At 44.8% G+C, this 27,883-nt stretch overlaps 1 protein-coding gene across 4 annotated transcripts; it reads left to right on the forward strand.

Moving 5' to 3' along the window:
• The first annotated feature begins 166 nt into the window (after window positions 1-166).
• GCNT1 (glucosaminyl (N-acetyl) transferase 1) lies at window positions 167-27,883 on the forward strand. 4 transcript variants are annotated; one of them, XM_043567427.1, is made up of 5 exons: window positions 167-284; window positions 10,841-11,012; window positions 19,032-19,149; window positions 22,209-22,324; window positions 24,215-27,883. In XM_043567427.1, exon 5 carries the CDS (start codon window positions 24,359-24,361, stop codon window positions 25,643-25,645), a length of 1,287 nt encoding a protein of 428 aa, XP_043423362.1. In that variant the 5' UTR covers window positions 167-284; window positions 10,841-11,012; window positions 19,032-19,149; window positions 22,209-22,324; window positions 24,215-24,358; the 3' UTR covers window positions 25,646-27,883. The 4 variants fall into 4 exon arrangements, with proteins under 4 accessions (XP_043423362.1, XP_043423360.1, XP_043423359.1 ...); XM_043567425.1 differs by having other exon boundaries at window positions 19,060-19,149; XM_043567424.1 differs by lacking the exon at window positions 19,032-19,149.

The following is a 27,883-nucleotide window of genomic DNA, read 5'->3' on the forward strand; positions in this document are numbered from 1 at the left end:
CCCCCTCCGAGGCTTTTGGGGTATTTGGGGGGGGGAGTTGTTTTGTTTGGTTGGTTTGTGTTCTGTCACCTTTTTAGCACCCAGTTTCTGAATCCTTTCTTCCAATTTTTGGTTATTAGCTTTTTGAGGTGGAAGGATCCTCGCTCACAGCCTTTTCTCTTTGCAGCGCTTTCTTTCGATGCAGAACGAGCCCCAGGCACCCCAGCAGGCCGCACGCTTCTCTTTCGCGGTGGATGAGGTCGCCTGCAGATCCAGGCTGGGCCTTATGGGCTGCCCAGGCGGAGGTGAGGTTTGTAGCCACCTGGCAACCTCGGCGCCTTTTGCTTTCTTTCTTTCTAGAGGGAAGAGAGCCTTCGTTTTACAAATAGTAAGACAAGAGGCCAACTTGGAAGGATATGCGGGGTTGGCAGAAAGCAGTGGTTCCTAGCGATGAGAACAGGCTACGGGATTGTGTGGCCTGAATTTGGTGAGTGGTAGGTGAGGCCCCCAGTCGGGGACTGGTCCCCTGCTCTGGGCATTCTGTCCCCCTTTCAGAGCGGTTCTGAAAGGCAGATTTGTTTTGGAAGGGAGGGGGAGGGGCGAATGGGTTTTAGAGATCAGTGTAAATTACCTGCTAGGAGCCCAGGCAGTTCCAGACAGGCTCCCCTGCCGGGGAACATGGTAACAGATTTCACTTCTGGCAAAAAAGAAGAAACACTGAGCTCTATGGATATCTGCTCTGGCTTAATGGACTTTCCCCCCAACACGTTCAGGATGGTAGTTTCGGGGAAACTTTGAGTTCTTAGAAAGGGCGAACTCTTCCCTTTTAAAAGAACAATGTAATAAACCGTGTGTTTACTTTTACGAAGTTTTTATTGGTAAGTGGGAGGAGTTGAGTGTTCCATTTCATGGTGAGGGTTTGAAGGTTGCCTCCAGGTTGTTCTTCGGGGACTGGCTCTGGGAAGGACCTCCTTAGCCTGGGCCCCAAATCTGTAGTGGGTTTCATCCTTCTTTAATTATAATTCATCCTTGACTGATTATAATACTACTTCCAACCCCAAGTTGCTTTTTTTCCATTTGTAACTTAGTTGCTTAACACTAAGAAAAATGTTGTCCCTGAGAACTTTCCACTATGTACAGAATCACCTATGTGTAGGGACTGACCGATGATGATGGACGGGGGGAGTTCAGGGGGCCTTGGTTAGTTGCAGGTGACCTACGGTGGACCTGCTAAAAAAAAAATCTGTGTGGTGTGGGTATTGACTGTTCCCTACCCGTAACCATGCAGGGATTCTGGCCCAGTGTGACCAAACCTTTCTGCCCACCCGTCAATAGCTGAAAAATCTTCATTAAAAAAACAATTTTTTTTAATGTTTATTTATTTTTGAGAGACAGAGTGCAAGCGGGGAGGGCAGAGAGAAGGAGACACAGAATCCGAAGCTGGCTTCAAGGCTCTGAGCTGTCAGCACAGAGCCCCAAGTGGGGCTCGAACCCACAAACTGTGAGATCATGACCCAAGCCAAAGTCGCCCAACCAACTGAACCACTCAGGCGCCCCTTCATTTTTTTTTTTTAAGTGAAACCTGATTTACATATTGGCTCTTTTTTTTCTTTTCTAAAACCCAAGAAATCAAGTCAGATTTGGTTCATGCATCACTCATTGTTAGATCTTAGAAACTGCTCTACCTGGTGATTGCGTTTTTCGGTGAATGAAAAATTCTGACCTATGATGGTATTGTGCGTTTGCTGCAGAGTGCGGTGGTGCGAAACAGATGAATACTGTTGAAAAGGATTTCTTCTGATTCTGTGTCTGTTTTCTATGAAGTATGGGGGTACTTCAGCTGCACCGAGTTAAGGAGTCTTTTATGGGCCAACCAAGGAATTGTGTCCCTATTTGTAAGAGTCATTCTAATGAAAATTTATTCATGGTTCTAGTTCAGAATGTCAAATGCCTAACTCCCTGACTTATAAGAGGAGTTCCCAAATGACTGGTCATGTAAATCATGTGTGTTTCTCTTGGGGGCCTATCTGTATTCTTTTTTTTTTTTTTTAGTGTTTATTTATTTTTGAGAGAGAGAGAGAGACAGGATGGGTGGGGGGAGTCTGGGGAAGAAGGGGGCAGAGAGAGAGGGAGACACAGAATCCAAAGCAGGCTCCAGGCTCTGAGCTGTCAGCACAGAGCCCGAGGTGGGGCTTGAACTCATGGCCCGGACCGTGAGATCATGACCTGAGCCGAAGTCGGAAGCTCAACCGAGATAGCCAGCCAGGTGCCCGGCTTATCTGTATTCTTTTTTTTTTTTTTTTCGTTTTTATTTATTTTTGGGACAGAGAGAGACAGAGCATGAACGGGGGAGGGGCAGAGAGAGAGGGAGACACAGAATCGGAAACAGGCTCCAGGCTCCGAGCCATCAGCCCAGAGCCTGACGCGGGGCTCGAACTCCCGGACCGCGAGATCGTGACCTGGCTGAAGTCGGACGCTTAACCGACTGCGCCACCCAGGCGCCCCGCGCTTATCTGTATTCTTAACCACATTGGCTTTGGATGCCTGGCTTAGGGTTGTCGTGCTTCCTTGCTGCCCATCTGTGGCAAATGCTATGGCTGTTTAGAACAGTGTTTCTCAAATTTGACATTTTTTGGCCAGTTAAGCTTTTGTTGTGGAGATTGTACTGTGCATTGTGAGATGTGCACCAGCCCCCCCTGGTACCACCCTCTGGATGCCGACAGGCTCCTCCCTACAGTTACCACAATCTGAACGACTCCAGAGGTTGCCACATGTCCCCTGGAGGACAAAGTTGCCTGGTTGAGGAAAAGAATGAGCCAGTTTTGGAAGTGCTGTAGCACTTAGGAACTACGCTATAAATACAATTAACTTTTAAGCTTCTAGTGACTAGAGAAGCTATGTGTAATGTTCAAACAAACATCTGCATTTTAAAATATTCTTATAATAACAGTGACCAAACTGGTGTTCTTGGTGAACAGCCACACGTGTCCTGCCAGGATTTGTCTCCAAGGAAGGCTTAAGTGCAGTTGTTAAGTCTCTAAAGTTTAAACTCCTGAGTTCCACACCATCAGCACGGGGCTCTAACTGAATCGAGGGGCTCTAACTTAAGGAACCATGAGATGGGAGCTGAGCCGAAATCAAGAGTTGGAGGCTTAACCAACTGGGCCACCCAGGCGCCCCATGTCTTTTAATTTTTTTAAGGTGATAAGATGTCAATGAACCACGCTTGTTGATTTGGAAATTGACCCAATCCCTAATAGAACTCCAAGAAAAAATTCTACGCAAGAATTTTAATAACGAGACTTACTGTAGATCATGTTCAGAGGAGAATTTAGTTTTAGGAAACATTAAAAGCTTTTAGCTAACAGCAATAACAAAGACAACCATATATTTCTGTAGTCTGAGAATTTTTTTTCCCCTTGTGTTTATTTTTGAGAGACGGAGCATGAGTGGAGGAGGGGCAGAGAGAGAGGGAGGGAGAGGGAGAGAGCGGAATAGGGTGGTGAAACCATTTATGGTGTTCGGGAACCCCCGGAGGGGAGCAGGTTGGCATGAGGCTGGGAGGGAAGGGAGTTCCATTCAGACGGGTTTTGCTTGTGAGACATCCCACTGGGGACAAGGAATTGGCATCTGGAACTCATGAAAGAGATGGGCTGCGGGGCACCTGGTGGTTCCATCAGTTGAGCGTCCAACTCTTGATTTCAGCTCAGGTCATGATCCCAGGGTCATACATGTTGGCAGCTGTTGCATGTAAATAATCACTGTGTATAAGAAAGATCATTTGAGGAGGGGTATGGGATGACAGGAGGAGGCACTGACCTGGAGAGAAAAACCAAAACAGACATAGAGGACAGGGAGGAAATATGGGGACTGTGGGTGTTCTTTTCTTTCTCTCTTTCTTTCTTTCTTTCTTTCTTTCTTTCTTTCTTTCTTTCTTTCTTTCTCTTTCTTTCTTTCTCTTTCTTTCTTTCTTTTCTTCCCTCCCTCCCCTCCCTCACTCCCTCCCTCCCTTCTTTCCTTCTTCCTTCCTTCCGTCCATTTTCCACTAGTGATTGGAGAGACTCAAACAAGTTCTGAGGTTGCTGGCAAGTTCCTGATGGAGAGGGAGAGGCCAAAGATGTGGGAGTGAGAAATACTTGAAGAATGAGCGGGCCAGGTTTCAGAGAAGGCAGAAAGCTCTTCGATTCCATTACACAGGTTGGGGGATTGGTCTTTGATGGAAGGAGGGAGGGAGGGGTTGGATAAGGGGCCTCAGCTTTGAGCTCTCTGAAGGAGGAGGCAAAACCTGCTGAGTAGGGAGTGTTTGTGTGTGAAGCCAGATATTCCGTCAGCCAGTATTTATCAAGAATTTTCCGGTGCCCCACCTTGTGGTAGGGTCCTTGGACAGTATTGTAAATAATGTTGATTGCCACTGTGCCTGGCCCTGACAGAATAAGAAATACGTGTTTGGTCTTTGTCCTTGGTTCCTGACCGGAGCTCTGGAATTTCCTGAGAGTTTGGGAGGAGAGGAATGTCTTTTGTTATTCATGGAAGCTCTTTTCCATACCTGAGTTTATGCTCCTGAGGTAGCTTAGGCATGGGGGCACCTAGGTGGCCTTTGAGGTAGCTTAGGCGTGGGGGCATCTAGGTGGCCTTTGAGGTAGCTTAGGCGTGGGGGCACCTCCGGATGGGTCTGGTCGCCAGCCAGAACAAGTAATTAGAGAGCTGAAGCTTTTAGACCCAACCACTGTCCTCTGGGAAGACGGGAGGGGCATGCCTAGATACTGGGCTATGAAAACTCTGGATCCACCCAATTTGGAGAACTTCTGGGTTGATGAACACCTCGAGATGGCGGGAGGAAAGGGAGTCCACCAGGAACCCTCAAGGTAATTGTGAAGTTTCACAGTGACAGGGAGAGTGACTGCTTTTCAAAAGAACTGCGGCTACAGAGACCCGTTCTGGAAACAGCTGCTGGGAAATGTTTTCACCGCTAACGTAAACATGTTGCCAAGAAATACGGTAGATTTCGTGACTGACCAAAACTTTTTTTTTTTTTTAATTTCTTAAAAAATGTTTTATTTTTTTGAGAGAGCGTGAGGGGGGAGGGGCAGAGAGAGAGAGGGGGGCACCGAGGAGCCGAAGGGGCTCCGTGCTGACTGGCTGAGGGCAGCAAACCGGAAGCGGGGCTGGAACCCACAAGTCGTGAGGTCATGACCTGAGCCGAAGTCAGATGCTCAGCCCACTGAGCCATCCGGGCGCCCCTCAAATCTCTTAAAAAAAAAAAAACCTTTAGAAACTTAGAAAAGGAATTGTCTGACAAAATCTTTCAAGTGAAGAGGATCCCTGGGTTTTGACCCATTTGTCAGATTTATAAAAATGTGATGACACCCAGTGGGGGGTCTGCGAGGACAGTTGATGTGAGAACTACCAGCTGAAATTCACCAAAAAAACCCCTTTGTATAATTGGTGGGTAGATTGAACACTAAGTATCAAGAATCAGGGAGCGGCGCTGTGAGTGTTCTACTGTGTTCCCCAGCCTATCCCTGTCACCCCAGACAGCCCTTATTTTTTTTTTTATTAAAAAAATTTTTTTTTCTTAACGTTTATTTATTTTTGAGACAGAGAGAGACAGAGCATGAACAGGGGAGGGTCAGAGAGAGAGGGAGACACAGAATCCGAAACAGGCTCCAGGCTCTGAGCTGTCAGCACAGAGCCCGACACGGGGCTCGAACTCACGGACTGTGAGATCATGCCCTGAGCCGAAGTCGGCCGCTTAACCGACTGAGCCACCCAGGCGCCCCCCCAGACAGCCCTTACAATGTTAGAATACACAAGCTTGGAGCGTCCTTCAAAGTGCTCTATCACAACATCATTGACCAAGAGATTTTCAAAAATTAAACAGATTTAGTAATATATTGCTTTCACTACAAATATTAATAACAATTCATCTTTTATGCCATAAGTGACTAAACGAATAGGCTTTAGTCCTCCTCTCCCCGTCTTTTTTGTTTTACAATGTGCAGAATTTATTAGCGCAGTAGGGTGGCAGGGTTGTTGTTTTTTTTTTTACCTCAATACCTGGGATTTGTCATCTCACCCCTTCGAGGAGTGAAGAGGCGGACACAAAATGAGCAGCAGGCAGAGCTCTTTGGAGTATAGGATCAGAAAGCAAGAAGGGTATGAGCTCTCTTCACAGAGGGGGGGCGTTGGAAAGTGAGTGCCTGCAACTATAGGGGAGGGTCCTTGTTTTATGAGGGTCTAGTCATCCCCCTCCCCTTCCTGCCCCCAGGTTCCTTCTCAGGTTTTACTCTTCATTGGCTTGACGCCTCTAGGTGCTGGGTGGTCCATTCCTGATTGGCTCATTTCCATTGTATGAGGGGTGGTCTTCGGCCCTAAGGTGAGGTTCCCGGTGGGTCACTGGTCTTCTGGTCTACTGATTTTGAGTCAGGTCTTTTGTCACATTCCTGAAGCAAGCCTGAGGGGGAGTAGGTGGGGTCGGTTACATTCTTAAGAGGAACCTTACCCCTGAGGGGGTTTGCTGTGGTCAGACATTCCCAGCCTTGTTCCAAAATGTGTGTTCTTCCCTACCTGGGGACTTGAGGTCCTGATCTTTTCCTTCTCTGCCTATTTTATTCTGTTGTTTCCTATCATAGTAGTACACGAAATTGTTTCAGAAAGATACATATATCGATAGGACTTTACTCAAAGGTTTTACTCTTAGTGTTGGCGCGAAAAAATTTACAAGCCTATCACTGACAGTGGAGTCAAAGTGGGGCTCCCCCCACGGCAATTTGAGAAATCGATTTCCTTATAAGACTACCTCTTCCCCATGACGTGCTCCTATAATTCATTCATGGAGAACAAAATTGCCACTACAGCTCAAACTCTGAAAAGCAACGAATACAAAGTGTATGTATGTGTCTTGCTTCTCTCGAAATGGGTACGTTCGACTTACTTTTCGATAATCCACTTTAAATGCTTTGAAAAAGAGAGAGAGAAGAAGAAGAAGAAAAGAAACTTCTGGAGTGTTGTGGCCAGTGCTATGCTCTAGGACAGGTAAATGCATTAAGTCATTTCAACATAGGCCATGTGGTTCTTGACTCAAGCCGTTTTGGGTCTTTTTGGTAAGCAGATTGGAGAGGGCTACATTCTCCTCTGCAGGTGAAGGTGAGGGTTCCAAACCAAGTCTTGAGTCCATTCTGCCCCGTCTGGGGACTCTGACCGCATCTCCCACAAAAGGCTCATTTGGGGTAGCAGCAGGATTCAGCTGATCACCGGGTCGCAATCAAGTAGTCATGAGTTTTCTGGAATCAGTGGTGGGACCCAGGAATGCGCCCAAGGCACTATCCTGGGCTAATCGACTTGCTGGGCTTGATCGTCCTTTTGATATGCGTGCAGAACGCACCTCTGGGATGCCCCAGTTCCATCCACAGAGTTGGAACACCCCGATCTCATCTTTGCTTACTCTTTTCTCATGTCAATCTTGTTAAAAGTCATTAAGTTCATCCAGGAAGCTTCATTTCTAACACCATTGCTAATGAACAAAACACTTGGTTTACAACAAAAATTCCGGAAGTAGTAGCTGCTCGTGGAGTATGGCCATCCCAGGAGTGAGTCCCTTGTAACCTCCCCAGCCCCAGGGGGCACCCTCAGATCTATTGTTTCTAGCCCGGCTGGCTAGCTGTTCTGGAAAGTTCCTTTCAGCACTATAACGGATGCACTGTTCCCAAAATAGGTTTTTTGTTTCTGTTTTTGTTTTTGCAATTTATGATATTTATTTATTTTTATTTTATTTTCTGTTTATAAAAATTTACATCCAAATTAGCATATAGTACAACAATGATTTCAGGAGTAGACTCCTTAGTGCCCCTTACCCATTTAGCCCATCCCCCCCTCCCACAACCCCTCCAGTAACCCTGTTTGTTCTCCATATTCACGCTCCCTGTTTGTGTCCCTCTCCCTGTTTTGTGTATTATTTTTGTTTCCCTTCCCTTCTGTTCATCTGTTTTGTCTCTTAAAGTCCTCCTATGAGTGAAGTCATATGATTTTTGTCTTTCTCTGACTACTTTCACTTAGCATAATACCCTCCAGTTCCATCCACGTAGATGCAAATGGCAGGATTTCATTCTTTTTGACTGCCGAGTAATACTCCATTGTGTGTGTGTGTGTGTGTGTGTGTGTGTGTATATATATATATATATATATATACCACATGTTCTTTATCCATTCTTCCATCGATGGACATTTGGGCTCTTTCCATACTTTGGCTATTGTCAATAGTGCTTCTATAAACATGGGGGTGCCTGTGTCCCTTCGAAACAGCACACCTGTATCCCGTGGATAAATGCCTAGTAGTGCAATTGCTGGGTCGTAGGGTAGTTCTATTTTTAGGTTTTTGAGGAACCTCCATACTGTTTTCCAGGGTGGCTACACCAGCTTGCATTGCCAGTTCCCAAAATAGTTTTTAACTATATGGACCCAACCTATAATTTCCCCCAGAAGGCTCCACCTATAACCTTTGTGTGAATTCCTTGAGATCAGGGAGACACATTTTTTATGATTGTGTTTTTCCCCCAGAACCTAGGATTCCGTTTTGTGTAATAGCTGCCTGGGTGTGGAATTAAATTGAGTGCATTCGGGTTAGTAAACCTAAAATACAGTTTCTGATTTTGGAGGTCTGAAAAAAGTTACCTGTAAGAATAAACTAAAGATTTGAACGTTGTCCAGAGAAGAGAAAATCTAAATAATAATAATAATAATGAACAAATTGCTAATGTTTATTAAGGGCCCATCTGTCAAATATAAGTTTTTGACTTATATTTTTCTTTATGAAAACTCTAAAGGTACACATGACCCTAATTCAATCAAGTGGCCGAAAACTACTATTCTTCTCTTTCTTTTTTTTTAATGTTTATTTATTTTTAAGAGAGATGGAGAGAGGGGGACAGATCTGAAGCAGGCTCTGTGCTGACAGCAGTGAGCCGGATGCGGGGCTCAAACTCCCAAACATGATCATGAGATCATGGCCTGAGCCAAAGTCAGCCGCCTAACCGACTGAGCCACCCAGGTGCCTCTGTTCTTGTTCTCATTTGTTATTATTTTTACCAGAGAAGAAGCCGAAGCCTGGAGAATTTAAGAGCTTCCGGGAGTCTGAGTTAGTGGGTGATGACACCCAGTTTGTGAGCTGAGCAGTCTGGCTTCAGAGCTGAAATCATTGCTACTAAACTGTCCTTCTTCTCCCATGTAAACATACTCAAGAGAAAATATTGAGCCCCTGGTAATCAAAGAAATACAAAATGAAACTCAGTGATGTAGCATTTTACAGCTGGGATATTGACAAAAATAATTACACAGTGGATGAATGTGTGGTACATAGTTAAGATAATTACGTAGTAAATGTAGAGAAAATGGTGCTCAGATATTATGAGTGGCAGTATAAGTGACTATAGTCCGTTTGGAAGGCAGTCAAGAGCCACAGAAACTTGGAAGTTTTGATCCAAGCATCCTATTCCTAGAAATCCTTTATAAAGCCAAGAGAAAACACTATGTGTATCTTCAAAAGAGTTCATAGTTCGTGTTCATAACAATATAATTGGGAAATACCCTTAGTATCCAACCACAAGACACCTACTAATTGTGGCAAAAACAATAAAGACTCTCTGGTGTCCATTTAAAAAAAAAAAAATGAAAAAAAAAATGAAAAAAAAAAAAAAAAAAACCAGAATAGGAAATTGAATCCCAGATGCTATGACATCTACTCACAAATCTAAGTCAGTAGTGTCCCTGGACAGGCATCAGAAGGGAATAGGAAAACGATGTGTAACCGGCCTGGAACTCTAAGTAGCTTTTTGTTTGTTTGGAAAGTGTCCTCACTGTAATGCTTTGCGAGCCTGTTTAACCGGAGCTTATGTTGGAGGATTTGGGCCATTTAATCTCAGTTTGCAATTTTGAGTGAAAATTAAAGACTTAAACATTTCAAAGGCGCTTGAAAAAAAATACCCCTTCCCCCAAACAAAAAGAGGACCACTGAATCTTTTCGGGTGTGTGCTTCTCAAATTTGTCCAGTGACCACTGACAATATATTTGGAGCCTTGTTTTTTAGTGGGTTTATTCTGTACAGACTGGAATGCAGCTTATCTGGATGCTGTTTCATCTCAAAAACCTTCTTTTCATGTTATTACGTAGAGAATTCCCTCATTCTTGGCTTTGGCAATACCTTCGAATTCAAGAAAGACACCTAAATGTAATCTGGATACAATGAAAATGTTGGATAAAGTTTGCCACTCAAATTTATGCGCCTGCTTTGAGGGAGTGGTCAGATCACTTATCGCATTGGGTATCTGATGTTGAAGAGGTTGCTCTGCTGTACCTTAGGGCTGAGGCCTTCAGAAGAAGAGTTGTCTTACTGACACCCGCAGGAACGTTTGGAAGGTTCTGGGGCTCCTTGGAAGGTAGGAGGTAGGGCAAGGTATGGTTCGAAGCAGTTAAAACAACCGGACCCAGGGGTGTTCTTGGCCGGAAAGTGAGACTGCTCTGTTCCCTCTGCCTTTGGGGAGTCAGCCCTGCTGGTAAACTGGAGCCAATGACCTTAGTCAAGGCAGCCTAAAGCCTCAGTTTCCTTGACTGTCGAAGTGAGAGGGAAAGTAACAGTTCCAGGGTTGCGTAACTCTTCCCGTGAACAATCTCCTTAATCCCAAAATAACTTCCAGGGTAAAAGTGCCATCAATTTTAAAACCTCCTTTGTAAGGAAATGAAACCACCGCTGTAGCGAACACGTAGTTCGTCAAGTGCCTGTCAATTTCAGACGCTGTCAATAACATAAAAAAGAAAGGGAGTCCTCGGACTTGTGCAAGTACAACCTGATTGGTACTTTGTCTTGCAGCGGGACTTCCCGGTCATCGCCGTCCTCCGCTCGCCCAGCTCAGCCTGGCCGGAGTTCGGCGTCCCCAGCCCCTGTCCGCCGCCCACCTGCTGAGGAGCAGCAGAGTGCTGTGTCACTCAGGAGTTGGGGACCCCTGACCCAACCCAACCGCCCTCGTGCGCTGTGCAGAAAGGTAAGGTCAGTGCGGAAGATTTGATGAGCACCGCGCGGTATGAGGCCAGTTCTTTGGGGTTTCTTTATAGAGACTCCATCTGTCAGACCACACACAGGGGGCTTCAAATTCACGGTATGCTCCCCAACGCACCATAACTGGGAGCATCTAGATACTGTACTCTGGTTTTCTTATCTGGAAAAGACTATGAGCTTGAAGGTACATTTAACAAAAGCATCCAAGGCGTTCATTGCTGTACCTTTCGTTGAGGGAAAGAGGGGATTTTCCTTTCTTTTTTTTTTTCTTCCTTCCTTCCTTTCTTCCTCCCTTCCATCCTTCCCTTCCCTCCCTCTCTCCCTTTCTTTCTTTCTTCCTCTCCCTCTCTCTCCCTCTTTCTTTCTTTTCTTTCTTTCCTTCCTTCCTTCCTTCCTTCCTTCCCAGGGAACTTCCTTCCTTCCCTCCCTCCTTCCTTCCCAGGGAACAGCATGAATAGAGGGGGTGGGCTAGGAGTCTGAGACTAGCCCAGTTACCAGTAGCTCACTGACGCTGTGCATGGACCAGTTACAGAGACCAGGTTATGTGGAATTTCATGCTAAAATGGGAGATGATGGTGATGACACCTCTTCTGTTTATGGAGAAACTACCACATACTAGTCCCTGTACGAAGTGCTTTGTAGGGTTTTCTAAACACCACCAACCCCCTGAGGAGGGCATCATGACCTCGATTTTTCAGATGAGGAAGCTAATAACACTTGGAGAGATTAGGCAGCTTGCTGAAATCATGCATTAAGGCGTGACATAGTTGCGGGGCACCTGGGTGGCTCAGTCGGTTGAGGGACCAACTTCGGCTCAGGTCATGATCTCATGGTCTGTGAGTTCGAGCCCTGCGTCGGGCTTTCTGCTGTGAGCACCGAACCCTCTTTGGATCCTCTGTCCGCCTCTCTCTCTGCTCCTCCCCTGCTCACGCTCTCTCTCTCTCAAAAATAAATAAATATTAAAAAAAGAAAAAGGACATGACATAGTTGTGATTTATAGTCCCTCCTGTTTGAGTTCACACTGCTGTTTTTCTCTGTGGCTGACTCTGTGAGCGAGTGACGTTCGATTTCGAAGAAGGGACGATCAACTGCAATTTGGGAACAGGACCACATGCTAGAGGTTGAGCTGGACTTTAACATGTTGAAAAGAGCGCTTCTCATTTCTGCCAAAGATTAACTTGATATTTTTCTGTATGATAGAGAATATCTACCCTGACAATTGTGATTAGCAGGCCAAAAATCCAGACATATGTTATGACCTGGAATTTTAGGACTTCCTTTAACAACAAAAAGGAATCTAGTATTTTGGAATTAGAATTTCTGGTCCTGGGAAGTATTTAAAGCCTGGAATATTTGAAATCGGGATTGTTCAGAAAACCCTTGACACACGGGCTGTGTGACGAGCAGGTGGGACGGAAACCAGGGCCAGTGTTAAGATGTCTCTGCTAGAGAATTGTTCTTGATGTGTGGCCCAGCCAGCCATGTGCTGTCTGTGCCCTAGTTTTCTCATCATCCAAATTAAGAGCGGAAAAAATGAACTTGAAAGTGCCTTTCAGGGGCGCCTGGGTGGCGCAGTCGGTTAAGCGTCCAACTTCAGCCAGGTCACGATCTCGCGGTCCGGGAGTTCGAGCCCCGCGTCAGGCTCTGGGCTGATGGCTCAGAGCCTGGAGCCTGTTTCCGATTCTGTGTCTCCCTCTCTCTCTGCCCCTCCCCCGTTCATGCTCTGTCTCTCTCTGTCCCAAAAATAAATAAATGTTGAAAAAAAAAATTAAAAAAAAAAAAAAAAAAAAAAAAGAAAGTGCCTTTCAAATCCAAAGTTTCGTTTCCATAACACCGTGGTGGTCTATTCAATATTCTAAACCACCTAGGATTAGATTTTAAAAAAATGAAAGAAAAAAGTTTACTACTTTTCAGTCTGGAAGTTTGAAGTGAATAATAAGATCTCTCACGCTTGATTTTGGCCTGCAGTGGTAATGAGGTGAAGATTCCTTTTTTACAAATGTGTGTGTGCACGCACGTGCATAAGTAGATGTATTTCATTTAAGTCTATCGAGGTCTGCCTCCACAAATGAACTCTGCCGCCTTAGAGGACATGTCTGTCCCATTTCAAAGTTAGTTTAGCCCTAAGTCCTGCATTCAGGAAAGTGGGATAACACTAAAGATGTGTAGGCAGTCTTTGAGAGGGGGGGCAGACAGATGATCATTGTTCTTTACCTTCAAATTTTCATGACACTAACCTACAAAGGTTTTTGTGTTCACACAACCTGGGTTCACTCCTCCCAGTGCTCTCCTAACATATGTTCCTTCATGCCGTGTCTCCTCTTAATTTAAAAAGCCTCTTTTGGGACTCCTGGGTGGCTCAGTCGGTTAAGTGTCCAACTTGGCTCAGGTCATGACGTCACGGTTCTTGGGTTCGAGCCCCACGTCGGGCTGTGCGCTCGACTCCTCTGTCTGCCTCTCTTTCTGTCCCTCTCCTGCTCGTGCGCTCTTTCTCTCTTTCTCCAAAAAATAAATGAGCATTAAAAAAAAAATCTATTCATTGTTGTGGTTTACCACATTGAGAAACACACTTCTTGTAATAGATTTTGGAAAGAGGTCCTCAGGGCTATGGAACATGAGGGGCAAACAGCTATTATCTCTCACTTTCCTTTTCGTTTTAAAACTGGGTTTGCCATACATCACAGTCTCTTCCTTTGCTTCAGGCTTTCAGATGTGTTCTCTCTCCTTTTTCCTACTGTCTGAATCCTACTCATCTTCCAAGATTCAGGTCAGTTGTATTTGAGGAAGCCTTCTGGATCCTTTCTTTCCTTTTTTTTTTTTTTTTTTTTTTAAAGTTTATTTATTTTCAGAGAGAGAGAATGAGCAGGGGAGAGGCAGAGAGAGAGGGAGAGAGAAAATCCCAAGCAGGCTCTGTCAGCACCGAGCCCCGAGTGGGGCTTGAACTTGCGAAGTGAGATCGTGACTTGATCCGGGGCTTGAACTCGCGAACTGAGATCGTGACCTGATCCGGAACCAAGAGGCGGACCCTTAACTGACTGAGCCACCCAGGTGCATCTGCTTTCTTTCCCTCTTGGTGGATTTACAGCTTTCAGTTAGTTCTGCAGCAGAGACCTGGGTGCCGTGCATCTGGCCAGCCGAGGCCGCTAGGCAGAAATGGTAGGTTTCAGTTTCTCTTTCTGGCATCAGCTACTTAAGGGCTTGGTTGTGCCTCCAGGGGAAGAAGCAATACGGAGAAGAGTGAATGTTATTTCTAGCAATGAATGAAGTTCACTGAAGTTCATAGCTTCATCCCACAATAGTATAGTGAATAAATGAAAAAAAAATCTATAGACCTTTTCATGCCATTAATTCAGGTGTAGAGAACCCTTTCTTTACCTCTTCCTTCCTTCCCTTCTTTCTCTCATATAGGTGATCACACAGATGAAACCTATGTATAATTTCATCTAAAATCAGCAACAGGTCATTGAGAAACTTTCATTAGTTATGCTATATAACTTAATTTCTTTAATGTTTATTTATTTTCTTGAGAGAGAGAGAGAGACAGAGCACGAGCAGGGGTGAGGCAGAGAGAGAGAGAGGGAGACACAGAATCTGAGGCAGGCTCCAGGCACTGAGCTGTCAGCACAGAGCCCGACATGGGGCTCGAACTCGCAAACTGTGAGATCATGACCTGAGCCGAAGTCGGATGCTTAACCCACTGAGTCACCCAGGCACCCCCTGAGGTGTCACATTAGCACAAGCTCCTGAGACCCCAACAGTGTCTGCTCCTCCAGACTGGCCAGGAAAAGTTCTTGGGGTGCTCCAAGCTTAGGAGCATGATTAGAAACACCAAGCTCCACAGTTTCGGTCACCATCTCCCAGAGTTTGTTCCAGAGTTTTCTTGGGGTCCAGCCACAGAAACACAGGCAATAGGAGACCTACTATGAACAGCTCTGGACCCCGTTTCCTGTGCCCTCTTTCCACACAAAATAAGATCTTACAACTAAAACACCAGATGGTGTGACTGAAGGAGAGGGCTGAACCCAGCGCCCCCCACCACCGCAGGGCCAGGCACAGAATGTGGCACAGAGAATCACTCATTATGTCTGTTGAGCGAACAGAAGGCTCTTTCTCGGGAAGCCCTCTGACTTCTGAGTCGGTAAGCATCTGACTTCTGCGCAGGTCATGATCTCACGGTTTTTCAGTTCAAGCCCCGCATTGGGCTCTCTGCTGTCAGCACAGAGCCCACTTCAGATCCTCTCTCTCCGCCCCCCTCTGCCCCTCCCCTGCTCACTTGCACGCGCGCTCTCTCTCTCTCTCTCAAAATAAATAAATAAACTTTAAAAAAAAACGCTTAAAAATAAAATGTGACACCTCAGAAACCCGAGGTGACAGGCGAGGTTCCCTCCGATGAGGCCATGGACGCACAGGTGGAAGAACCCTACCCCGAATGGCAGGACATGGCCTTGGGGTCTTAGCTGCTTCCTGCCCCTTCCCTTGGCTGCTTCAGGGTGGCGCTTGGTCACCCTTGATTGAGTCGCCATCCTCTGAGATACTTGGACAGACACCTTTAGCATCGATCACGATAGTGGCTATTTTGTTCCTGTCACGGCAGCCTCTGGGTCACGCAACGACGGTCCTTGGGAGTTTGCGAAATGGAGCCTAGAGGAGTCTCCAGTGGGACTAGAGGCCAACTGAACTGAGACCATCCTTCCTGCAGTGGGAAGACAATGGCTGTGGACCCTGCTTTCACCTTCTGGCCGTTTGTTTACGCACGTGTTATGCACCTGTGTATGTTTTTAAGAACAAAAAACCATTTCCACTGCTCAAAATGGTACAGTAGGCAACAGGTAGAGAGAATTGTTCTCCTGTATAATAGTGTTGTTCGGACTGAAGCCAGAACTACCGTGGTGGAAATTGCCGAGAAGAAAGGAGTTTACCCTTTTGAAATCCACCCTTTCTTCCTTCCCGTTGACTCACCTGTCGGCTCTAACCTTACCCAAGGTTAACAGAGCTAACGAGTGCAGGGCCCTTTTTATCTTGCCCCTTGTCTCGGAGTCTTGAAGGTAATGAGAGGCTCAAGAGAAAAATCCTGATCGTTCTTAGGGTGTGTCCATAAGTATACACATATTCACATAAATCCGCTAAATCCTTCCGCTTGGAGGTCTAAATAGGTTACGTCATAAATTTTTAACAAAACCTGTATTATTCCTTGCTCCCTCCCTCTTCCTGCTCTGCCTTTTCACTATTACCATTAATTATTTTAAAAAGAGTTTAGGAGAATAGAGCCTGAGCCACAGGTAGCTCGTTTCTTTCTTTTCTTTTTTTCCATTTTCTAGGTAGTGATACTTAGCTAAATTCACTGAAACTAGTAAGTGTGTGATTGGCATGAATGTCATCTTTTGGAATTGGTTTCTTTAAAATACGGAGTCGTGCGGTACTCATACTTAGCTGTTAGTTTTTACATTGTAAGGTCTTCTCCCGTTTCCGAACTTAATTGCAAACCGAAATCTACCTTTGATAATCAGTGGTTTCTGGACTTCCTTTACACATATCTCCCTACGTACTTAACCCTTGCGAAAACAGCCCCCCACTTCTTCTGTCTCCTCGTTGAGACATTGGGAGAGGTGATGGATGAGATTGAACAGGAGGGGTGGTAGATGAGATTATCGCTTGGAGCAACGATGTCACTTAGAGCCTCTCCCACGGGCAGGTGTGTAACGCTGGGCGAAGCACACAACCCATTGCTTTCAATGACCATCTTTCCCGTTGCTCTGTGCTCCTATTAAGGTTTCATTGGATCTCGATTGGACGGCTAGTGTGTACATTAAGACTGATGCCCGGCAGAGCTAAGCCACAGAGCACGCCGGTTGCTTTTTTCATCATTGCGTGTCTCTGATTTCTTTGGAATCAATAATTACCACCCCCAACCCTCCCATCATTTGCTTTGTTTGCAAAGTACTTTGTTTACAAGTTCACTGCCCAAACTCTGCCTGTAGTTGAAATCGGTGTTCAATATGCTTCTTCCCTTCATGTATTCCAACAGTTCCATCTAGAAGACCTCTCTCCTGGGGCCTTCTGATCTGCCCCAGCCTGTTAGGGTTGTCTGTTGGCCTGTGACATGGCCTAGGATGTTCCTTTACTATCATCCTGGGATATACCTTTTCTGATTCTTATACCTTCCCCCTTCTTAGTTTATACTTTCGGTTTTTTTGTTGGTGGTGTTTAGTTTCTTAAGTAAACTCTACCCCCAAAGTGGACTCGAACACACAACCTCGAGATTAAGAGTTGCACACTCTACCCACTGAGCCAGCCAGGCACCCCTATACTTGTTTTGATGGCGCTTATCCTCCAGTAATTTCCTGAGATAAAGCGCATAAAGGTAAATGTTTTGCGAATTTCCATGTCTTAAGATGTAAAATCTTTTAATTTACCTTTTTTTTTTTTTAAATTTTTTTTTTCAACGTTTATTTTTGGGACAGAGAGAGACAGAGCATGAACGGGGGAGGGGCAGAGAGAGAGGGAGACACAGAATCGGAATCAGGCTTCAGGCTCCGAGCCATCAGCCCAGAGCCTGACGCGGGGCTCGAACTCCCGGACCGCGAGATCGTGACCTGGCTGAAGTCAGATGCTCAACCAACTGCGCTACCCAGGCAACTCTGGGCTCAGACTCACAACCCTAAGATCCAGACCTGAGCCGAGATCAAGAGTCAGATGCTCAACTAACTAAGCCACCCAGGTGCCCCAGAAGCAGCATGGTTTTACGTAACCCAGCCTTGGTGGCCATACAGTGTCACATCTGCCAAACTCTTCTGGTCAATGTAGTCATGAGGTTGACCAGATTCAAGGGGAAAGGAATTTTGACTGTTTCTTGATTGTAGAATACAAGGTCATACTGCAAAAGAGCATATGGGGTGGGAGTGTTGTTTTGTCTGTTTTCAGGCTATATAATCTGTTTTAATTACTGACTGGTTGAATGCAGTATTTTTTCCTATCTCTCTGAGGACATTATTATTAATTTTCTTCTCCGTATACACAATCTGTTTTTGAACATTTGGGGGAAATTTCCAATTTAAGCAGCGTATTTAAGGCTTGGCCTGGTTGGATTCCCTAGTAAATAAACTCCTGCTTTGGCTTGGCTGTCCAAGTGCTGGGAACTGATAGCTGGAAATAGGGAAGGATATCTCAATACCTATTGTCTTTGCGTTCACTCAACCTCACTGTTTCCTGGTTGGAAACCCCACTTTCCATTAGGCCTGGTGTGCCCCAGGCTGCAGAAATGAAATCTCGGGTCTTGGCCAGCTGTCAGGGTAGAGACCTAACTGTTCTTATTTTTTTATTTCGTATTTTTTTAAAGTTTATTTATTTATTTTGAGAAACAGCTCATGTGCAAACGGGTGAGGGGCAGAAGGAGAGAGACAACCTAAGCAGGCTCCCGCTGTCAGTGCAGAGCCCAAGGTGGGGCTCAATCCCCAAAACTGAGATCATGATCTGAGCCAAAACGAAGAGCTGGATGCTTAACTGACTGAACCACCCAGGCCCCCCAAGACCCAACTGCTGTTTTCTTCTTTTTGAGAGAGACAGCGTGAGCAGGGGAGGGGCAGAAGGAAGGGGAGAGAGAATCCCAAGCAGGCTGTGCACTGTCAGCACAGAGCCCAGTGTAGAGCTCGAACTCACAACTGGTGAGATCATGAACCATAAGATCACGACCTGAGCCGAAACCAAAAGTTGGACGTTTGACCGACTGAGCCACCCAGGTGCCCCAAGACCCAGTTGCTTTCAAACAGCTGCCAGTCAATACTATTTTGTTGTTGTTGTTGTTGTTGTTGTTTAAGCACTCTCACCCCCCACTGAAATCTGCCACCATTTCTCTGACACTTTTGAACACCCTGTAGCATAAATAGAGCTGATTCTTTCTTTCCCTACTGTCAGTCAGCCTGGGATTCTTGGGTCTGTTTAATCAGTTCCCTCTTGACTGTCTGCTTTTCCAATTTGACTTGCTGCCTCCTCTCTCACTCTCCCTGAGGTCATTGTTGTCTGTCCTCCTACTCCAGTGAGAACTTCACTGCACCCCAATCCTGACCAGTTGGAGTTGTTCATTTTCTTCTGTTGGAACGCTTCTAGAGACTGAACTGTTACCTCGGGTGCGTTTGACCTCTTTCTTCTTGTCCCCTTCCTTGACCAGCTCTCCTTAATTAGTATCAGCATTATAAAAGGTCAGAGTTTACTTTCGTTATTTATAGACCTTAATATTTTTGTGCTTCTTGGTTTTAATTTAAAAAAGGCACGTATTCAGATCTATTGCCGTTAGGTCCTGGCTTTCCTTCTTTACATGGTGGAATTATTTTCTTCTTCCATGTCTTCTTCTTTTTTTTTTTTTTTTTAATTTTTTTTTAACGTTTATTTATTTTTGAGACAGAGAGAGACAGAGCATGAACGGGGGAGGGTCAGAGAGAGAGGGAGACACAGAATCAGAAACAGGCTCCAGGCTCTGAGCAGTCAGCACAGAGCCCGACGCGGGGCTCGAACTCACGGACCGCGAGATCGTGACCTGAGCCGAAGTCGGACGCTTAACCGACTGAGCCACCCAGGCGCCCCTTCTTCCATGTCTTCTTAACTTGTGTTTTTCTACTTAAAAACATTCATGGTCGGGTCCACAAGGAAGTCTTCCCTTTCAGGAAAGGCATCCGTATTCAAGGGAGAGACTTTCTGTCTCTGCTAAGAGACTCTCTCATCCCTGCTAAAATGTTTGCCAGGTTCTTTAGTAGACTCTGGGTGAGGAAGCCTTGGTGTGTGTTTGGGTCACATAGCAAAAGGCAGATTAGGGGCATCTGGGTGGCTCAATCGGTTGAGCGTCCGACTTCAGCTTGGTCACGATCTCATGGTTTGTGAGTACGAGCCCCACTTCAGGTTCACTGCTGTCAGACTGTCCGTGCAGAGCCCGCCTTCGGATCCTCTGTCCCCCTCTCTGCGCCCTTCCCCGCCTTGTGCTCTCCCAAAAGAATAAGTATTTTTTTTAAGTGGCAGATTAAATGTAAATGGACTAAGATCTCCAATCAGAGATCAGCAATATCGATTTTTAAAAAGTAATCCAACTATAGGATATCTACAAGAGACATGGTTTAGATTTAGAGACACAATTAGGTTGAAGTAAAGGAATGCAAGTATACACCATGCAGACAAATACCCAAAAAGAGCTAGGGTAACTATACTAATATCTGACAAAATAGACTTTAAAACAAAAACTATTAGAGACAAAGAAGGACATTTCATAATTATGAAATGGATAGAAGGAAGAACGTCAACAAGAAAACTTGAACTATAATATAAACCAACTAGACTAATGGACATCTGTAGAACAATTCACCCAACATCAACAAAATACACATTCTTCTCAAGAACACACAGAACATTGTCCGGCATAGGCCATTGTCTTAGACCATCAAACAAACCTAGGAACATGATCACTATGTTGAAAGGTGAGCCTGTGTTTAGCTTTGTAAGAAACGACCAAACTGCCAAAACGATTGTACCATTTTGCATACTTGGAGCTCATTACACCTCTTGAGTGTGTAGATTAGTTTTTTTAAATCAAATTGGGGAAGTTTTTGGCATTATTTAAATATTCTTTTCTACCTCTCCCCTGTTTCCTGTCCCCCCCGCCCCCACCTTTTCTTCTGCAAGTTCTACTGTGCACCTGTTAATATGCTTAATAGTATCTCACAGGTCTATGAGGCTCTGTTCATTTCTCTCTCTCTCTTTTTTTTTTAAGATTTATTTTTTGGAGAGAAAGAGCATGAGCAGGGCAGGGATGGGGGGCAGGAGGGGGGAGTGCAGAAACAGAGGATCTGAAGCAGGCTCTGCAATGAAAGTAAAATGTTCAATGCAGGGCTCGAACTCACTGTGAGATCGTGACCTGAACCAAAGTCGGGACACTTAACCCATTGAGCTACCCAGGGGCCCCCTCTGTTCATTTTTCTTGTACCTTTTTTCTTTTTGTTCTTCTTTTGTTTCTTCTTGTTCTCTCACTTGACCTCTGCTCAGTTCCACTGATTTTTTCTTCTGTCAGCTCACACCTGCTGTGGAGCCCTCCTAGACACTTCTTCAGTTCAGTCATCGTACTTTTGAATTCCACATTGCAGTTGGGTTTTTTCTTTATTATAATTTTTCTCTCTATTGAGATTCTCAGTTTGGTTAAATATCATTCTCATCCTTTCTTTCAGTTTTTTGGTTCTTTGAACATACTTCTAATAGCTGACTCAAAGTCTTGAAGTCCAATGCCCCAACTCTCTCAGGGACAGTTTTTAGTTGACTGCTTTTTTCCTGTATCTGGGCCAGACTTGTGTGTTTCTTGCTGTGTCTTGTAATTTCTTGTTGTTGTTGCAAAGGGACATTTTATAATGTGTTAACTCCGGAAGTCAGACCTCTGTCCAGGAACCCTGCCCAAGGTTTGTCATCGTTGCCCTTTTGTTTACCGACTTTTCTAGGTTACTTTTCAGAAGTTTATTTTCTTTGTAGTGTGAGGCCACTTCAGTTTCTCTGTTCACTTAGCTTGGAGATCAGATCGTTTAGTGGTTGCATAGAGACTGCCTCAAATGTCTGATCCGGGAAAGGGTAGGAACTGCTTAGTGGCATCAGTTTGTTTATATGACCTGATGTCTTAGCGGTTGCGATGCTTAAGTATTTTAGCAGGCTCCTCCCCTCCCCCCCACCCCCCCATGTTTCTTGAATACAGGTCTGGTGTCGGGTGGTGGTGGAGGAGATACTTGCAAGAAGATGAACTAAGCCGCTAACTCAATTACAAGGTTGTCTTTAATGGGCCAGTGAGCACAGATATCTTCCCCGGTGGGGGGGGGGGGGGGAGGGTAAAACATATTGGATTTTCCAATCATATTCGACCATTAAACTATTCCTTGGCACCCACTTTGGGACGTGCTACTAGAGGTTTGTTTTTTTTTTTTTTTTTTTTTTTTTTTGGAAAAGCTTGACCCAAATTGCAAATATTTTCAAACCTGAGCCATATACAATAAGCATTAGGAAAACAAGACTGGCGGGAAAGAAATTTTAAAAGTGAAAAGTGAACCAGCCATAATTGGGAGAAACAACAAGTGTATACGTAGCATTAGTTCACCACCATGCTTATGTGTATGTACACTTACGTGTGTGTTACATCCCTTCACATATTTCCCTTTTCATGTTACAGATTTTTTAAAAAGCCTCGTGGGGCATAGCACCATCGCTAAATGCCTGGTACATTTAAGAAGCCTGACTGCGGGAGAGGCCCTCTACAAACGCTGTTACCTGGAATCTGAGAACTAAGTAAGCCAGACTTTCTTTAATTCTAAATGGCAAAAAAAAAAAAAAAAAAAAAAAAAAAAATCTAAATACTTTTCATAACGTTATACTAATAATGGCCAGTTGTTTATTTTTATTTCTGTTGTTAATATTCACAATTTATTTGCTAACTAAATATTTAAAAGTTCTAGTGTTAATCTAGTCTTTTAGTTAGAACTTTTAGTTCTAGTGCTAACTGGTCTTAAAAAACAATTTCAAGAAAACAAAACCCAGTTTCAGATCTCTAACTCTGATATGGAGACGATCAATATTATTTGACTTTCTTTGTTAGAACAGTAGCACTTGGGGGCGCCTGGCTGGCTCAGGCAGTAGAGCATAGGACTCTTGATCTCGGATTGTAAATTCAATTTCCACGATGGTTGTAGAGATTACTTAAAAAAAAAAACCTTAGGGGCACCTCGGTGGCTCAGTTCATTCAGCATCCAGCTCTTGATTTCGGCCCGGGTCGTAATCTCGCGGTTTGCAGGATCAAGCCCCGCGTCAGGCTCTGTGCGGACGGCGTGGAGCCTGCTTGGCATTCTCTCTCTCCCTCTCTCTGCCCACCCCCACTACGTGCTCGCTCGCTTTCTCTCCCTCAAAATAAGCAAGCTTTCAAAAATAAACAAGTAAAATAAAATCTCCAAAGAAAAAAAAGAGCAGTAGCCCTTATTAGTTATAGAAGCGATTGCCAAGTTATGAAATTGATTCTTGCAAACAAAACATACTTGGTAATCCTTGTAAACATAGTAAAAATGGGCCGGGTTCCTCGTTGGAATCTAGACAAAAGGCCTGTCATACGTTATCGTTTGTATGCAACTTGTTTTTCACAAGCCTTAATCATTCTAACCTGTGAAAAGTGTGGCAGGAAAGGCAACCGTGTCCCTGGTTTGGACTGTGTGTGTCCTCTCTTCCTGTGGTCCCGTGGTATGGACGTGTTCAAAACAGGCCCAAATCGGGCCTTTCTGGTTTAGTTTGACAATTCAGTGGGCTTGTTTTTCCCCTCCGCGAGTCTTTAAAGGTCACAGCTATTTTTGAACTTCTCCTTAAGAGCACCTCCAGTCCCAAACTGGTGAGGAGCAGAATGGAGCCGATCTCTTCACATATTTGGGGCCGGGGGTGCCACCCAATGGACATCAATGGGTGTGTCGGGAGGAACCCAGATTAGTAACGATTTCAAGGCAAAGGGTGCTAATAAAACTAAGAGGGGAGAGCAGGAACTCACCTCACCAACTGTGGAGAGTTAAAATAATTATAGCTTAGGTCTTCAACTCTGATTTGTACTTCCATATTCCTGAGAGGTAAAATGTTTATTATAGGACATTCTAGCACGTCTTTATACATAGATCTTTTTCAGATTTTATTTTTAAGCAATCTCTACACCCAACATGGGGCTCGAACTCAAAACCCTGAGATCAAGAGTTGCCTGCTCAGGGCGCCTGGCTGGCTCCGTCGGTTAGGCGCCCGACTCTTGATTTCCGCTCAGGTCATGATCTCGCGGTTAGTGGGTTCAAGCCCCGCATCCGGCTCCGCACTGCCCGTGCGGGGCCTGCTTGGGATTCTCTCCGTCTCTCTCTCTGACCCTCCCTGCTCACGCTGTGTCTCTCTCTCTCTCTCTCAAAAATAAACAAACATTAAAAAAAAAAAGTCGCATGCTCTACCGACTGAGCCAGCCAGGCACCCCCCCCTTGAATTCTTTTTTACTAATCTAGTATTAATATTACAGATGGTGTGTTTCTTCTGACACTGTCCTTTTCCCCTAATTGGCCAATTTGGTTCTATTTTAAATATCTGACCTAGCCAAGAGGATGGTCTTTAAACCTGAGAAGATGTCGGCAAAGACCACGTTTATGTATATTCCTTCTGTTTTTCTTTTAGCGCCATTCTCCATTTCAAGATGCCTTTGCCGTTTTGACAGATGCAAACTGACCCCTCTCGAGGCCACGACAGAAGGGGAATCGTGACCGTTTGAAGCCTGGAAGACTGCCCTCAATTAGGGAAAACCCTCGATCATTGTCTGAAATGCTGAGAAAGTTGTTGCGAAGGAGACTTTTCTCTTATCCCACTAAGTACTGCTTCTTGCTTCTTGTGTTTTCCCTAGTCACCTTCTCTGTTTTAAGAATTCATCAAAAGCCCGACTTTGTAAGTGTTGGGCATTTGGAGCTGGTTGGGGAGAATCCCAATAGTAATATTAATTGTACCAAAATTTTACAGGGGGATGTAGATGAAATCCAAAAGGTACAGCTTGAAATTCTAACGGTGAAATTTAGGCAGCGCCCTCGGTGGACAACCAGCGACTATATAAACATGACCAGAGATTGCAATTCTTTCGTCAAGAGGCGCAAATATATCGTAGAGCCCCTTAGTAAAGAAGAGGCGGAGTTTCCCATTGCGTATTCTATAGTGGTTCATCACAAAATCGAAATGCTTGACAGGCTCCTGAGGGCCATCTATATGCCTCAGAATCTCTACTGCATTCACGTGGACAGAAAATCAGAGGACTCCTTTTTGGCCGCGGTGATGGGCATCGCCTCCTGCTTCAGTAACGTCTTCGTGGCCAGTCAGCTGGAGAGCGTGGTGTATGCCTCTTGGAGTCGGGTTCAGGCCGACCTCAACTGCATGCAAGACCTCTACAGGATGAGTGCAGACTGGAGGTACTTGATAAATCTTTGCGGCATGGATTTCCCTATTAAAACCAACCTGGAGATTGTCCGGAAGCTCAAATCGTTAATGGGTGAAAACAACCTAGAGTCCGAGAGAATGCCATCCAATAAAAAAGAAAGGTGGAAAAAGCATTATACAGTTGTTAACGGAAAGCTGACCAACACGGGGACGGACAAAATGCACCCTCCTCTTGAAACGCCCCTGTTCTCAGGCAGTGCCTATTTTGTGGTCAGTAGGAAGTATGTGGGCTATGTGCTAGAGAATGAGAAGATCCAGAAGTTTATGGAGTGGGCCAAAGACACCTACAGTCCAGATGAGTATCTCTGGGCCACTATCCAGAGGATCCCCGAAGTCCCAGGCTCACTGTCCCTAAGCCAGAAGTATGACATGTCTGACATGCACGCGATCGCGAGGTTCGTCAAGTGGCAGTACTTTGAAGGTGATGTCTCCAAGGGGGCCCCCTACCCGCCCTGCAGCGGGGTCCACGTGCGTTCTGTGTGTGTCTTCGGAGCAGGTGACTTGAACTGGATGCTACGCAAGCACCACTTGTTTGCCAACAAGTTTGACACGGACATTGACCTCTTTGCCATCCAGTGTTTGGATGAGCATCTGCGGCATAAAGCCCTGGAGACCCTGAAACGCTGACTCTTCATCGTAGGCAACTTGAGGAGTAAAACCCACGCGTGAGACGAGACGCACCCCGTCCGATTCTTCTGCCTTGTTCATACACATCGGAGAAACTCTAGGGGGCGTCCTTGGGGGTGGGGACTCCCAACTGTGCGTATCCTCCAAGCTCTGTGGTTTCGCTGGAGCACAGTGGGCTAGAAAGGTTATAGCATCACATGTTGACCTAGCGTTAGCATGGGGCCAGGACGGGCGCTGAGTGGCCCCGGGTGGCTGGGGAAGAGACCGTGCGAAAACCAGCCTCTTAAAAGAGCTCAGGGACTTAACAAAAGGATTTCGTCTGTGCCAAAATTACTTTGAGAGCTTTAAATACGACAGTTTTCTTGATCTGAGTACATTTGTAGCAACAACCAATTGTAAGGATATAATTTATCTTGCAGGATTCATTCGGTCATAAGGAGTTTGACTTTAAGTGATCGTTGTAAATAACTTTGTCGTAACATTGTGCTGTGTGTGTATCAGTATGTGTCATCTCAGGGAACTTGCAAAAGGGGGCTTGATTGAACATGAATATCTCTAATTTTCCCTTCCAACAATGTATAGATGTTTTTTGAAAACAAGAAAGTGATGATGTCTAGTTTAGTTGATTCTGTGAATCATCTTAGCTTATTAGAAAAAAAATCTCTTAGGTTATTTAAAAAGTTAAGATATCTTTGTTGTTCTAGTGTCTACAGAGGACACTTTAGTTTTTCCAAATATTTTTCTCTACTTTCTCCGCCCCCCCCCCCCCCCCCAGTCTCCTCAGACCCCGCTATCAAGCTGTACTGTATAAAAACTTGTTTTCAAGGGCGCCTGGGAGGCTCAGTTGGTTGAGCGCCCGCCTTCGGCTCAGGTCATGATCTTGCGGTTTGTGGGTTCGAGCCTCGTGTCGGGCGGGCTGTGTGCTGACAGCTCAGAGCCTGGAGCCTGCTTGGGACTCTATGTCTCCCTCTTTCTCTCCCCCTCCCCCCCTCAAACGCTGTCTGTCTCTCAAAAATAAACAAACATTAAAAGACATGTTTTAAAAAAAAAACCTTGTTTTCATGGTGCCCCCATATGACTGCCTCAGTTCTCTTTTGTGATTCAAGCGATAGCAACCCGTGCAGGGATCTCAGACAGAAAGGGGAAGGTAGGTATGGGGAGTGGCACGAACGGGCCATGTGTGGGCAATTTCTGAGGGCTCTGAGGAGTTTTTAGCCAGCAGTCTACTATTTCTACTTGATTGTAAAGCATAGCCAATGAAAGCGGTAACATAGCAAAGTCATAATATCAAACAGTTTCCAGGCACTCAACGGAGAAAACATTTTTTTATTCCTTCAAGTTAGAAAACGTTCTCGTTTTATGGAGAGAGCTTTGTTATCCTGACCCTCCTGAATGAATGTTTCACATTTTTTGAGCCTTTGTCATGTGCAAACGTGCCAATAGGTAGACTTCTGTGTTTTGCATGATTAAATAGGGTAGCCGACGTTGGACCAAGAAAAACATAACTGGAAACTCACAAGATGATGTCAGTGAGGGCATTATGTGATAGTGCTGTCTCTTGCCATCTAAATCAGTTTTTTCTTTTAACACCTGTCAGATGTTTCTCCCATGCTCTCAGTAGATGGATTTACCTGTTAGATGGGTCCCCTTTTTTTTTTCTCTAAAATCAGTGATACTTGTTGACAAATACTTTGCGTCTATGTCTTATGTTTTTACTTCATTCATGGTGTCTTTTATGGACAGTGTTTTTCATTTCTTATTTTTGAAAATTGGCAAATTTACAGAAAGTTAAAAATAATATAACCATAATGACCACCATATAACCTTCACCTAGAATGGCTGGTTGCAAACATGGTGCCCCATTTGCTTTAAATTATATGATAGATTTTGGAGTTTAGCAAAATTGATGATTAAGTCTTAACTTTTTAATTTACAAATATCCAAGGTTATCTCAACACTCTTTTTGTAGCGTGACTGCATCTGATTTGCATTTAAATGGACAGGTTTTGAGAGATTTTTCTCCACGGTAGACATAAAGACTTTAGAGTCTCATTTCCCCAAGTCTCACATGAAAACTACCTACTGTGATACCTCAACTTTCTAGAATGGCTCTTGGTGAGATATGTCTGAACGTCACCCTATTGCTAATGCCTGTTATAGGGATTATATAGAATCTGTTTATTGTGACTCCCTTTTATACGTTTTAGCATGACTTTAATAAAATTTGTACTACTGAGA

Source organism: Prionailurus bengalensis, chromosome D4 (assembly GCF_016509475.1).
Source record: "Prionailurus bengalensis isolate Pbe53 chromosome D4, Fcat_Pben_1.1_paternal_pri, whole genome shotgun sequence".
Classification (NCBI taxonomy): Eukaryota; Metazoa; Chordata; class Mammalia; order Carnivora; family Felidae; genus Prionailurus; species Prionailurus bengalensis.

Bases quoted from the DNA above. Each gene is read 5' to 3' on its own strand.
- GCNT1 (XM_043567427.1), top strand. From the start codon at position 24,359: ATGCTGAGAAAGTTGTTGCGAAGGAGACTTTTCTCTTATCCCACTAAG.